General features: G+C 51.5%; 1 protein-coding gene across 1 annotated transcript; it reads left to right on the top strand.

Annotated features, from left to right (window-relative positions):
- Nucleotides 1–596: 596 nt before the first annotated feature.
- On the top strand, nucleotides 597–13,429 carry R3HCC1 (R3H domain and coiled-coil containing 1; the record flags this gene model as incomplete). The annotated part of the gene is made up of 8 exons (XM_081172424.1): nucleotides 597–897; nucleotides 2,000–2,129; nucleotides 4,693–4,830; nucleotides 5,688–7,056; nucleotides 9,671–9,843; nucleotides 10,239–10,309; nucleotides 11,207–11,302; nucleotides 13,209–13,429. 8 exons carry the CDS (start codon nucleotides 597–599, stop codon nucleotides 13,358–13,360), a joined length of 2,430 nt encoding a protein of 809 aa, XP_081028550.1. The 3' UTR covers nucleotides 13,361–13,429.
- Between the last annotated feature and the right edge of the window lie 974 nt (nucleotides 13,430–14,403).

The following is a 14,403-nucleotide window of genomic DNA, read 5'->3' on the forward strand; positions in this document are numbered from 1 at the left end:
CAGTTGGAGAACAGCCTTTACCAAAGGCATCATGGGCTTTGAAGACGCTCAAACTCAGGACGAAAGGGAGAAATGTGCTAAGAGGAAGGCACGCTTGGCAAACCCTCACCATGATCAACTCCCGCATGGAAACCCCACTGCAGAAGGACATGTGGATCCAGAATTGGCCTCCACAGTCACGGACCCACTGTGTTCATGGAAGAGAATCTTACTCAGCTACGAGTAATCAACAAAGAAGCAGCATGCATAGCTTGTACACAATGTGCAGGCTGCAATTCTATACACAGAACTCAGTAGAGTTTAGTTCTGAGTAAACGTATAATTGCATTGCTGGAAGCTTCTCATAAAAACGTTCAGAGGTACCTAGGTAGTGCAATGCTACTCCAAAGTTAATTACCACTGAGTTCAATGAGGCCCACTTCTAGATAAATGGGATTAGGACTGCAATCTCAGTCCTGCCAGTGTGCTGCCGCTGAATTCATCCTAAAACGGGAAGCTTCACCCGCCTCTCTTCTTTTTTGACCCCACCTGGCCAGGTATGGATGTTTCACAGAAATGCAGACCAGCTTTGCGTATTCAGAAGCTAGTTTCTTGTAATGGTAGCCCACCTTTCCTTAAAGGGCGAGAGGCGGTGTAAGCTAACCCATTTCCTCCTGGATGACTGTGGAAGGGAGCCGGCTGCGCGCTTTTTGCGCCCGATCCAAGAGCAGGAGGTGGCGCTGTGCGGCTGCTCCAACCACACACAGAAGGCAATAAAAGGGGAGGGCAGCAGGAGGAGCTGCGGCAGCAGCAGCAGCTGCGGTTGCAATTGTAACTGCAGCCCCCGCCGGCGGAGGGAGGAGCCTCCGCAATCATCGCCGCCGCCGCCCCGGGAGCCCTCGCAGGCCGGGCCTTGCGGTACGTGCCCTCGGCGGGGCGACCAGCCGGCTGTCCGTGGCGAGGCCGCTGCCCCCTCCGGGCGCGCCCCGCCTCGTCTCCCCGGTCCCCGCGCGGCGGCCGGGCGAGGGGCAGGGCAGGGGGCGCGGCGGGGCTGCGGGGCGGCGGGAGGGAGGCGCGGCGCTGGGGCCCCGCAAGGACGGAGCCTCCGCCGCCCCCTCGCTTGCCAGCCCCCCCTCCGGACCCGGCAGCGTTTTCGCGAGGGAGGGGGGGGGGCAAAATGGATCCGATTCGAAGCGAGAAAACGCGCCTGCTTCCTGGAGGTCTTTTCGCCCCCGGGGCTTCTCCTTTCCCTCTTGCCTTTGTCTCCTAAAAGCGCCCCCCCCCCCGTCCTGGGTTTGGCGCCCCGGCCAGTTGACCCATCAGACGGACCCTCGAGGACGCTCAGTTTCTGGTGCTGGCTGTCTGCTTCACCCAGCTGCCTTTTAAAAACTTGTCTCTTTGAAACAGAGATGCTCTTTTTCATGAATTCCCCTTTCTAAAGAACTTTGCAGCTGGTCTTTCGACACAGCCAGTTAGAAGGAGGAAGGGCCAGAATAGCCCACTGGCGAGAGCCGCGTTTCCAGAACTTGGGTCTCCAGCTGCGTTTGGACTGCAATTTCTGTGCCCACTAGTCCTGCTAGCAGGGGTGATGGGAGTTGTAGCCCAAGGGCAGCTGGAGACCCAAGTTAGGGAAAGACCAGCTTAGAGCATCGTCTGTGCACGGAGGAGCTCCCAGGTTCAGTCCCAGCATCTCCAGGTGGGGCTGAGGGACACTTCCCTCCTGCTGCCAGCCAGTGTAGGCAATACTGACCACAAGGCGGCTTCCTATCTTCCTAAGAAGTTCACTAACTCATTCCCATTTCTGGTAACCTAACCCACCTGCGTTCATTTTACAGCAAGTTGTTTTTAAAGTTACTTTTAACTGTTTTACAGTAAATTTGCTTTTTCAAAAAAGAAATGTAATCTGCAAACGAGTATCAAGCCTGTTGATTAACTTGCCATGCTTAATTGTTCTAACAAAGTGAATACATTTCTTTTTAACCAGTCGGATGGCTAACCCTGCTTTGTCTCCTCCCGACAGGCCACCACCCCACCGTCACCCTGGCGCTGCGCTGTTTGGACGGTGTATTCCTTTCCCCCACAGAGAATGACTTTGTCAACAAGATTGTGGAGGAATTGGACCACTTCCTGCTTCACAACCAGCTGGAGAAGTAAGTGGCTCCTGTCAGCAGCTGGCGGATGCTGCTGTCCTCCTCTGCTTTAGGCCTTTGTCTGCCACAGGTGAGGCGGTGAGGTGCCCTCCAGGTCCCTGACCATTGGCTGGCTCTGATTGGAGGCAGCATCCAACAACATTTAGAGGACACCATGCTTGCTAGCGCTGGTCTCCCAAGTCCAGCACTGCAGGTGCCCAAGCTGGAAGGCGCCTTGGGTACCGACCATGTTCGGAAAAGGCTAAGGACCTAAGAAGAGCCTGACTAGATCAGACCAAAGGCCTGTTCAGTTTCACATCCTGCTCCCCTAGTGGCCCACCAGGTGCCTATAGAAACCAGGCAAACGAACTCAGCACAACAGCAGCCTCCCTGCCTGTGATTCCCAGCTTCTGGCCCTCAGGGCTGCTGCCTCTGGCTCTGGAAGCAGAGTGGAGCCATTGTGGCCACTTACAGCCCTGGATTTCTCTGACCCTCTTTCAAACCCCTCCACGTTGGTGTCCATCGCTCCTGCTTGTGGAACTGAATCCCACCATTTAACTGTGTGGTGTGTGAATAAATACTTTTTTTTGTCCATCCTGAATCTTCCAACGTTCGGCTTCATTGAATGTTCTACTGTTATGTGAGAGGGAGACGAGTTTTTCTCTTTCCCCTTCCTCCATGATGTACATCATTTGACACACTTCTGTCATGTCTCCTCCTCCTCCTCACCTGTCCTCTGAACTAAAAGCCCTAAATGCTGTAACCTTTCCTCATAGGGAGTTTCTCCACCCCTTTGGTCATTTTGGCTGCCCTTTTCTGAACCTTTTCCAACTCTGCAATATCCTTTTTGCAATGAGATGGCCAGAGCTGTATACAGTACAGTGGTACCTCGGGTTACATACGCTTCAGGTTACAGATTCCGCTAACCCAGAAATTGTGCTTCAGGTTAAGAACAGTTTCAGGTTAAGAACGGACCTCTGGAACGAATTAAGTACTTAACCCAAGGCACCACTGTATTCTAAATGTGGTTGCATCATAGATTTGTGTATCTGCATTATCCTATTGGCAGTTTTATTTTCAGTTTCCCCCCCTAATGATTTCCAGCATAGAATTTGCCTTTTTCACAGCTCCCACACATCAGGTAAACAGTTTCATTGAGCTCTCCACCAAGAACTCCAAGGTCTCACTCCTGGTCAGTCATTGCCGGTTTGGACCTCATGTGAAATTATTATTTTTTGCCCCTAATTTACACTTGCTTACATTGCCGTTTTACTGACCATTCCCTCCATTTGGAAAGGTCTCCTCGGAGTTCTTCCCTTTCTGTTCTAATGCCCTGCACAGTTTACTATCATCAGCAAACATGGTCACCCCACTGCTCACCCCAAACTCTAGATTCTTTATGAACAAGTTAAATAGCACAGGCCCCAATACCAATCAGACACCCTCCCCCCCCAAAAAAAAATGGAAAAGGGAAAAAGAAAGGCTGGGCAAATACAAAGTGTGCCTTGCTCCTTACTTCTACCCTGTACCACTGGCAGTTTCTCCCCAGGGGTTAGGAGTCCTTCTGTGCTATAGAGCAACGATTCATTGATGAATCTGCTTTAGTTCCATAACTTGCAGGCACAGAAAATGGAGTTCTTTAAAGGTATCTACTATTCAAGGTTGCAGTGAGACACTCCCTGCCCAAAGATGAAAAAGAGGAAGGTGCTTTATATTTCTTGGGCAGCTTAAATTAAGTATGGAAGCTGTCGGTTCTACGCTTATATAATACGTGCTCATTCTGTTCCAGCCATTGCCTATTTGTTGGCACCTGTCTGTCTTGAGATACAGTGGAGTGGGCCTCGGGGGGTGAAGTCAAACTGCTGCATTTGCAGCACCGAAGTGACCTCCCTGGGGCACAAGCCTGGGCTCTTTGTATGGAGGTCCTGGGCTGCCCAGACGACAAGACCCTCCCTCCTGGCCTCACTCACGCGGTCCAAAGGAAAGCAGAGCGAGACATTGCTGGAAGAAGGCGTACAAGGCACCCCCCCAACTGCCTTTGGGACTTCACTCCGGATTTGTGTAGGGTTTACTCCTGAGTCTTTCTCCTGAAGCTGTTCCACTAGGCAGTGGAGGTTTAGGATCAGAGTTTTCCTTCTCCTAGGTGGGCCTCCTTCCCAGGTGGACAAGCCCCATCTGCCCCTCGACAGCATATGCAGAAACTGCCTTCTTGATCGTTGGACCCACACTTGGTCTTGTCCGCTCCATCCGCCGGGGCCTGTCTTCACATGCATTTATGCTTAATATGTCTGATATCTCCCTCCCCATTTTTTCAAACTGTGCATTATCAGCTGTCCAAATGCACATTTTTTCCAACCTCACATTTGGTGTTTGACTGTACACTAAAAAAACACCCTTGATGGTTAGAGATGATTTGCGTTGTAGTTCAGTGATATCTGGAGGGCTTTAGTCTTCCCCACCCCCTTCCTTATGAATGCGAGTTGTTTTTACCACAGCTGCAAAATGGCCAGAAATTGGGGGACATCTGGCACAACCTCTGACCACTCCCTGCTGACTCTTCTGTCCTTTACCTTTCCTTTCCCAGAGTCCTCTTGTTTCCTCCGTTGTCCAGTCGCCTGCGGTACTTGATCCACAGGACTGTGGATGATGTCGACCAGCTGAGCAGCTTTTCGGTTGGAGAAGGCTGGAGGAGGAGGACGGTGGTCTGTCACTCAGCGATCAGGTTGGACTCTCACAGTTCTACAGCCCTTGACTCACCTTCTCCCCAAGGGCAAGGACTGCAGCAGGGAAACTTTCCCAGCCTGTGGGCTGAATTCTTATCTCCCACAATTCCAGTGGGGCATTTTGACAGGTGGGCTGAGCTGCTCATCTGCCAATTGCCTGCTGTCAGCATGACATCAGTGGAGGCATTTTCCTCAGGGGTTTGCAAGTGCTGATGGTCAGTGGTGTTGGCAAAACCCTCCTTCAGCAGACAGCTCCAACTGCATCTGCCCCACGCCTTCCATATAGGACATCTAGTGTGGGGCAAGTGGGCATGGCTTGGGAAGACAGCCTTTGCAAGCCAAATTCAGACTCCAGTTGGGAGGTTCCCCCCTGCTCGGCTACACATTGCATCCGTTATGTAAAATGTAAGCCGGGCTCCTGAGCGTTGAGGAATTCAGAAGCTCCCTCCACATGAGGCAGCAAACAGGAATTCTGGGAAACATGAGCTACTGGCTGATGGGATTGATGCTGACAGCGAGCTCCTTTGAAGCTGCCACCTGACGTGGGGGGGGAGGGTTGGTAATTGGGTGGCCCATTAGAAAGGCCTATCAGCTCCTACTCTCTAAGAAATATGTAAGCAGGACCTGATGTTCATGCGCTTAAAGCGGGAAACCAGGGATGTGGTCAGTGGTCAGGGATGATGGGAGTTGTAGTCCCAGAGGGCCACAGGGAGATTTAATTTGGAGTAAACTTGCAATAGGGTTAGGTAAGGTTGGATTTGTTTTGGGGTCCCGTGCTTGAAAGGGAGCAGTTCCCACATGACGAGCTCCTTGGAACGTCTCCTTTCTGCTGCTGTTCTTCCTCTCTTGGGTTTAGGTTGCCAGATGAACCGGATGATCAAAATGGCTCCTGTAGCAGTGCCCCCAGCTCAGGCCACCCTCCCCAATCGAGAAGCAGAGGAGGCCGACCCAGAGGAGGCCCACATCACATGGACATGCTGGCAGACGGCTCTCAAGGCCGGAAAGGAGGTGGCCGGGGCAGGAGGCAGCCCCGGAGGAAGCCAGACAGAGCTCTGTATGTTCCCAGAGCCATGCGCAAGAGGCCTGAGGGCTTGAGGCAGGAAGGTGCGGAGGCCTTTGCGAGTGAGGTCAGTGAGGATGGTCACCAGATGTCCAGTGCCACTCATAGCACCAAAAGGATTCCAGCTTCCAACAGCTTACCTGCCAGCAGTGATCCCTGCGTGCATCACCCAGAGGCCGAAAGCCCTAGAGAGATGTGTACAGATAATTTGGAGCTCAGTAGTAGAAGTGGCGAAGGGGCTATGGAGCACTCAAGCTGCCTTCTGTCAGAATGTGTGTCTAATCCATCAAAGCCGGATGGCCAAAGCAACGTCGGCCAGGTAGTCTCAGTGCTGGAGAGCAGCCCAAGCCTGACTGGACTGGAAAGCCCTAGTAAAGACAGCAGAGATGCTTTGGTCCTAGAGTGCTGTGAAACCTCAGGCCTTCCAGAAGAGCAGAAGAAAGAGCCTTCTGGTGGGGTGCTGTCCAAAGAAAGTGGACGTCATCCTTTGCCAGAAGGCCAGAATGAGAGACCTCTAGATGCTGTTGCTCTAGAGTTGAGCGTAAGCTTATCAGTTGCAGAAAACCAGGATTCCCCTGTACTGGAAAGTGGTGTTTTCCCACCTGTTCTGGAAGACCATGTGAGAGACATTGCAGATGCCATTTTGTCGGAGCCTCATAATGATCTCTCCCTTGCAGAAGATAAGGGTGATGATTGTGCGTGTGCCACTGAGGTAGAAGGTAGCGAGATGCTGCCCTTGCCGGAAGATGGTGCTGTGGATGACCTTGCATTCCAACGAAGCCCAGAGGCATCAGCACTGGAAACCCAGGACAAGGACTGCACTGAGGCACTGGAGTGTAGCCAAACAGAGTCCTACGGGGACGCTCAGGGACAAAGTAGTCCTTGTGATTCTGGGCCAGATGGGGCACCCACTCCTGTAATGGAAAGTGGCAAAGATCGACCCGTGTTGGATCCACAGGCTCTCCCCTTTTTGAGTACATCTCTATCTGATCCTGATAGAGCCAACCTCGTATTTGAAAGCCAGGAGAAAGCAGTGGTAGACCTGGAAGGTAACCAGTGGCCTGGGCTAGAATTCTCTTCTGGAGATAGAAGTGTGGGGCACTCTGCAGTGGAAGAAAAGGACAGCATCTTTGAGGATGATTGTGGCACTGAACTCTTACAAGAGGTAATAGTTTTAACTTACAGACTTGTTTCTGAGTGGGTTGGTTCAGACGTAACAGTAAGCCAAGGTTTAGAACTATGGTTGCATTCAGATGTAACAGTAAACCATGGTTTAGCACTATGGCTGTGGAACACTAAGGCAGCTTTTGCTAAACCAGGAGCCCTTTCTGCTGTGCTGCCTGGTGTTCAGCGGCGGAGCAAGCCAATTGGGCGCCTGCATGCCTTGTGCCTAGGGGCGGGGCTGGGCAGGACGCTCCACAGGGCCTCCGAGGAGTCTGCCTGCCTCCTCCCACTCAGCTGCCCTACGGCTGAGGAGGAGGTGGCGGGCAGACCGTTTGGGGCAGTGTGGAGCCTGCTGGCATGCTGCAGGCCCCATGGTGAGTGTCGCCTGGCATTTTGTCACCCCCCTCGGAGGTGACACCTGGGACGGCCTGCCCCCACTGTCCCCCTCTTCCTCCACCCCTGCTGGCGCTGATGGGAGTTGTGGTCCAAAACATCTGGGGGGCACCAGGTTGGCAAAGGCTGTGTTAAGCCATTCAGTGTGGTTTCTTTTAGCCACATTGTGCCCAGGCTGCTTGTTGGTGCCCACAGCTCTAGTAATTCCACTTTGCTGCTTCCTCCCTTCAGCAGGGAGACGAACCACAGTGCAGCTGGTTTGCATCACATCCCAACCAGCATTTGTGGCTTGCTTCTCCCAAAGAAGCCATGATTGGGTCACGCAGTGCAAACCACATGGCTTAAGCCCATGGGGAACTGTGGCTCCAGGGCTCAAAAGGCTTCCCCATCCTGGTCTACTGTGGCTGGCAGTGGCGCTTTAAGTTCTCAGGAAAGGGGTCTCCTGCTACCTATGGAAGCTCCTTTTTGTCTGGAGCTGCCAAGGGTTGACTCTGGGGCCTTCTGGAAAGAGCTACAGCGCTTTCCAGAATGATTAAGAACTTAGGAAGCTGCCTTCTACTGAGTCAGACTCTTGGTCCATCTAGTATTTCCCTACTCCAGGAAGAGCCTCCAGGCGTTATTGGGCTACAAGCTAGCATGGCCAGCTGTCAGGGTGATGGGAGTTGTAGTCCAACTGTACCTGGAGGCATCACGTTTTCCACCCCTGGTCTACACTGATGGGCAGCAGCTCCCCCGAATTTCAAAGGGGTCTCTCCCACCCCTACCCGGAGACGCCAGGGACTGAATCTCCACAGGCAGATTTGGGTCCTTTATCCCTGACATAGGATCCTTCCTCAGTTTCAGCAACAAGCAGCATAACAAAGGATTACTCTGGGGCTGAGCCAACACCCCAAAGCCCCTCCTGTGTAGAGCTGCCCTTTGGCACAAAAAAGGGAGAGGTGGATCAGCAGAATCGTGGGGGGGGGGGGAACTGTTACTGGATCAGGCCTGCACCATCCACTCTCTTGCCATTTTAGCAGTCTGGCTTCCCCAGAAAAACCCTGGGAACTGTAGCTGCTTAATGTTTTCCTAATTACTCCTAGCAGTCTGTACAAACTACAGTTCCCAGGATCCTTTGAAGGGAGCCACAGCTATTAAAGTGGTATAGTCATGCTTCGACTGTAGGGTGTGGATGTGTCTCTGGACTGTACCACTTGAGGCTGTTGGTGGGGTGTGGCATGTTTGAAGGCTCCCCGAGGGGGAAACTCCTAGGTTGTATTCAGCTGCGTCCTGCCTCAGGGGGTCTCCTCGGGGCAGGACCAGCACAGAATACCACCTGCTCTTTGCATGTAGAAAACAAGCTCATAGAGCAGGTGTGGGGATGCTGCTGAAGAGGCCTTGGCGATTTATAGTTTTCAACAGATATATCACCAGCTAAAAATCGTGAGATACTGATATATCATGATGCCTGAAATAAGGAGGAAGGAGGATGTAAAGTGGGGGGGAAGCAGCAGCTGAGGGGTGAGTCCTGGATGTGGACTTCAGACCAGCCCAAGTTGTTGTAATCTACTCTCTCCTTACTGGTCTCTCTCGGCCAGTGGCTGGGCTGCGGAGGGAGGGAGATCAGCAAAGTAAGAGGTTTATTTTTTGTGATCAGGCGATAAGATCGACTTGGCTTGGCTCCTGTGTTTGCTGGGTCTTCAGTCAGAGGCGAAAGGGCAGGAGACCCTGATCTTTGCACGTGGGCGAGCTCTTGGCAAGCTGTCGGGGAATCTTCTTCCCCTTCGGAAATGTTGGACACAGTATATTACCAGGTCAAAAATTATGAAACTGTTATCGTGATCTGGACTTCAAACCAGGTTTGGACGATGTATCAATACCACACTCAACCCTGTGGCTGAACTACAAGTCCCATCAGTTAGCCTGGCCAATGACCAAGGCTAATGCAGTTACAGTTCAGCACCTTCTGTAGGTTCAAAGGTACCCCACAACTGACGTGGAAGAAAACAGAAGACTCGCTTTCTAGTTTTCTACTTCCAGGGTGATTTTTAATGGGGAAATGTTGAAAAATGCAGCAGTACATCTGCATGCTGAAGTGGTACAGTGGTCTAGAAAAATCTTTGCCACCTGTTTCTGCTGATAGTGTAGCTTAATCCTGACTGTGTTCTATGTACAGATGTTTGCTATCTGTAAATATTTCTTGTCCCTGCAATGTTCTTTCTCTTCTTTTCTCCTGCCCCTAGATCACAAATTACTTGACCATAAAGGACATAAGCATTGAGAAAATCCAATTTGATTACTCCAGCTATGGGGAAGCACAGATCAATGAAGGAGATTTTGGCCATGTGCTAGAGATATATGATTTTTCGCCCTTGCTAAAAACCGAGCATCTTCTGGAGGCCTTTGCAGAGTTCCAGTAAGTAGATGGGCAAGGGACTTCCTGGTCGGGACTGGCTGAATGCTGGAAGTGGTGTTACACTGAATCAGACGATTGGTCCATCTGGTTCAGGGCTGCACATACTGACTGGTATCTATGAAATTTCAAGCAGGGCATGTGCCCAACTCAGACCTGGAGATGTTAGCAACCCAGACGCATGATGCAGAGTTTAGGGACACATTCCAGCCAGGGAAAAGCCTTCAAGGAGGAAGCAAAGCAGGGCCAGTGAGAGGTGTGGCCTGGGGACAAGGGTGTACAACTGGGAAGGTGTGGGTGCCTTGGAGAGAGAGAGGCCCTCTGTTAATATTTTTATCTGGGTGGAACTATCTGTGGCTTCATGTAACTGATAAGCAACACTGTGGTCTGTCTTTTAGAGAGAGTGGATTTAAGCTACAGTGGGTCGATGATACTCATGCTCTTGGGATCTTCTCCAGTTTGGCAGCAGGTAATTTTGGATTTTCTGGAGGAATGCCTGTGAGTTTAGGGCTGACCAATGTCCCCCCCGTTTTCCCCTTAAATTGTGTCTGCTGCATTTTCCTCTCCTTCCCACTCCAACGATGGCATTCTCAGATCATGAGAATGCACAAGACAAGCAGAACTGGTTACAAATGACATACGTATTGGGAAGGAGGAACCTCTGGCTGTCTCTGCATCTGTTGTTTGTTTATCTCCTAGGCAGCTGATCTTCCTTGGTCCTCCCAACTCTTAGGGAATGTTCCCTGCCAAGGAGAGTAATAAAAGGGAGGTAACTGATGGATTGTGGAGAGAGGCAGTTCATGTGTAATGGCAGACTATGGTTTGCAAGTGAAGCTTGGACTCTCTCCCTTCCTGTTGCTATGATACCTGAATCAACAAACCATGGTTTGCACAAAATAGGAAGTTAGGAAATGGAATTGGAAGGGGCAGGGCTTGAGCCCAATCCTTGCTTTCCAGAGGCAAAACCATGGTTTGGGGTTGCATGGGAACCAAATGTGTGCGATATGCATCCCCTCTGGCTCCTGCCTCCTGTTGCTGGGGGAGCCTTTTGTGCACTCACTCAGTGGCTGCATGTGTAGGGAGGAATGGGCGTGAACAATCTTCCCTAGACATTTGACACTCCCAAGCACTGGGCAACAATCATGGCACCAATCTATGTTTTGCTCCAGAAATAATTTGACTCCCTCTGTGGCAACTGTGGGAGAGAGTTCAGGTCATCCTTCCACAAGCTGGTGGCCTCCAGATAATGTGATTGGACTACAATGCCCATCAGCCCTAGGCAGCGTGTGCCTGCTGGGATTGTTGGGAGATATAGTCCAAAATCATGCTTGGTCTTATTTCTGAAAAATCGTACTTTCTTTTTCAGCTTCTCAAGCCTTGGAACAGAGCTATACCTCCCTAAAGATCCGACACCTAATCCACGGAACAAGGCAGTCAAAAATCAAGGCTCTTCAGCGGCCGAGTAAGAGCATTTTTGAAGCTGCTGCTGCTTCAGAGACCTCTGGCACCCCACCTCCCAAGAGGCAATGACCTACTCACATATGTAGATGGATGTCTGTCACTTTACTGCTAAGGTCTAAAGCCCCATCTGCTCTGTATGTGTAAAGCAGCTTCAGACCACTTTAAGTGGTAATGGCTTCTTCTCTCAGTGTATTCTGGGAGCTGTAGTTCGTTAAGGGTGCTGAGAGTGTTGTTGGGAGACCCCTTTCCCCCTCACAGAGCTACAATTCCCAGAGTGGTTGAACAGTCAGTCCCTCTTCCCAAAGAACTATGTAAGAGGACGTGGGTCAGAGTGCTGCCCTTCCAGCTTCCTCTTTCGTCTCTTTGTACTTCCAAGGTCCTTGCCTCCTCCTCACAAAGGGGACACTGGCTGGGGCTTAGAGGCTCACAGCTGCCAGGTTAATTCCTTATGGCCCCCACGTTTCTGATCTGAGGTTTAAAGTCTAGCTAATGAGCAAACAAGGATCATACAGTGGTTTTTGAACCTGGTGTGGTAGATGCAGGAAGGTTCACTTGGGCTGGAGACTTCAGGCCCAGTGGCTTCTGGACCTCTTTCTCTCTGACCCTTGAGACTTCCCACAGGCCACATGCTCAGTGGCCGGGCTTTGATCCTGCCCTGCTTGTTTTTGCCTCATGGGAACTTGCCCTTGAGTTTTGATAATGGAATTATTGAAGCGGGAGCTGTGATCTGGGACTGAAAGCTGGTAGCAGAGTTTGTCTAGAGCAGAGGTGGTGGTGGGGAAGTTGTGGCTCTTGTTTCTGGACCACAGCTTCCATCCCCCCGACCATTAGCCATGCTGGAGTCCCAACATCCTCTGCATGGCCACAGGTTCCCCACTCCTGGCTTAGAGAGAAAGCAATGTATAGTGTGAGCGTTAATGAGGGCGAGACCAGCTGTGAAAGGCAGCAGCAGCAGCAACACTGTTGAAAAGAGCAGGACTCGGTTGCTGCAGAGAACCAGATTGTCAGCATATTGCATAGGAAGGGATATGAAATGTCAGCATAATTGTGTGTTGAAGGGGTGCTGGTTTTATATTGTTTAAGCTTTAAATGTGTTCTGGTTTCAAACTCATCCCAGTTCACGACGCAATTGTGAAATAGTCTGCATTTGCCACAGTGGTTTGTCCACTAAGTGATCCCACTCACTGTCCTGGCTTCGTTTTGAGCCTCGGGGCTGGGGGGCCGGGAGTGAAGGTGAGGTTGCGCATCCTCACCATCGCTCCCGGAGCTTGCGGGGCTGGGGGAAGCCCAAACTTCCCCCAACCCCAGAACGGGTCTGGAAGCGAAGGCAAGGTTGCACAATCTCGCCATCGTTCTCGGAGCTTGCCGGGCTGGGGGGCTAGTTTCCTGAAGCCTGGAGAGCAAGAGGGGTCGGTGCTCACTGACCCCTCTCGCTCTCCAGGCTTCAGCGAAAGCCTGCATTCACCCCATAGGACGCACCCAGATTTCCCCTTCATTTTTGGAGGGGAAAAAGTGCGTCCTATAGGGCGAAAAATACGGTAATTCCTGTTATGTGTGAACTGGCCCAGTGAATTTAGCCAGGCTCTTATCAGGAAGTGGACTGAGTGAGAAGCTTTCTCTCTGAGGTGCTGATTTTCTTTTTTAATATACTTTCAGGGAGGTGATAGTGTTCATGCTTGGCTTTTTTCAAAAAATTGTGAAGTCTTAAAAAACGGTGTTCATCACTTGCAATGCTATGCCCCACCCAGCTGCCCTCATGTCTAGACCAGCCCATCTCCGTCCTGTGGAAAGAGAGCCGGGAGTCCAAACCCCCTTCAGACTCCACCCCCCCCCCGGACCAGGCTGCGTCTCTCTCCCACTGCACCCCTTTTGCTCCACCACTCCTTCTCCTCTTCCATTCCCCACAGAGCTCCTTCAGCTGGCCAAAGAGAGACCTCAGACGGACGTGGCAGTGGCTCGGAGGCTGGTGACCAGGGCCCTGGGATTACAGCGCAAACCTCCACGGAGCTCCGGCTGGCAAGTGCTGGATCCAGCAGAAAGCACAAGCTTGCCAGAGTAAAAAGCAGGTTGCCCTGTGTGGCTTGAGGTGATGGTCTGGGGGTGGTATTAAAACTGTACTCCTCACATACGATGATTGCAGGCCTCATCTGTGCTCAGCTGGCTCGGTGGTGGTTGCAGGTTTCTTTTACTATGGAAGTAGTAAGGAGTTGTGGTGACAGTGGCTGGTTGTGTTTGAAACTGGACCGGGATTCCAAGCCCATGAGAGTTATTGTTGGGCACTGAACTTCCTTGACACTTGCTGGGAAGGAGGCTGACCTTCACACAGGCACCACAAGAGGGCGCTTTAGTACAATAAGAGAACTGTCCCAATTAGCCAAGTGCAATAGAACTGAAATACCTTATAAAGGTTTTCTTCTATGTATATGTGACTTGGCTGATATTATTTTAATTTAAAAACCGGCACTCTGAAAAGTTGGCCGGGGCTGGGATCTGGTGTTTTGTTTGCACGGGACATTCCTTGGGCCCATTAAGGTGGAACTGGACAATTTTGGTTTCCCTTTCCATGTCTCTTCCAAACCTCTCGTGAGGTGGAGAGGAGAGAGCGCAATTTCCAGGGGGGGGGGGAGTGCAGAAGGTGCGCTCCCTGCCCCCTCCATTCACCCGTTTCAGGTTCCAAGTGTGTGTGTGTGTGTGTGTGTGTTTGAAAATCAGGTTTGGATCTCCTTGTGGGGGGAACGCAGCAGCTGAAGGATCATGTGCTTCCTTGTCATTCGTCCACTAGAAATTTTCCCAGAGGAGCCGCTGTGCATTGAAGAGATGAGATGGAGGCAGAATGTATACTTAAGGGGTGGGGGACTCTCGCAGTTCCAACCATCCCTGACCCCAATGCAAAAGCTTGCTGGACCGGACGGGAAGCAGGGTCTTAACAGCATCAGGAGGGCCAGAGATGCCCCAGCTCTATCTGCTTCTACCCCACATTGAGCCCCCCTGTAGGTGAGCACTTAGCTGCAAACTCACTGGAAGGAAAACTTCCATTCAGTTATGTAGGAAGAACCAGCGAGACACACATTCCTGCCCCCGCCCAGGAGGGGGGGGGCTGTT

This window comes from Podarcis bocagei (genome assembly GCF_964188305.1).
Source record: "Podarcis bocagei genome assembly, chromosome: 15".
Lineage (NCBI taxonomy): Eukaryota > Metazoa > Chordata > Lepidosauria > Squamata > Lacertidae > Podarcis > Podarcis bocagei.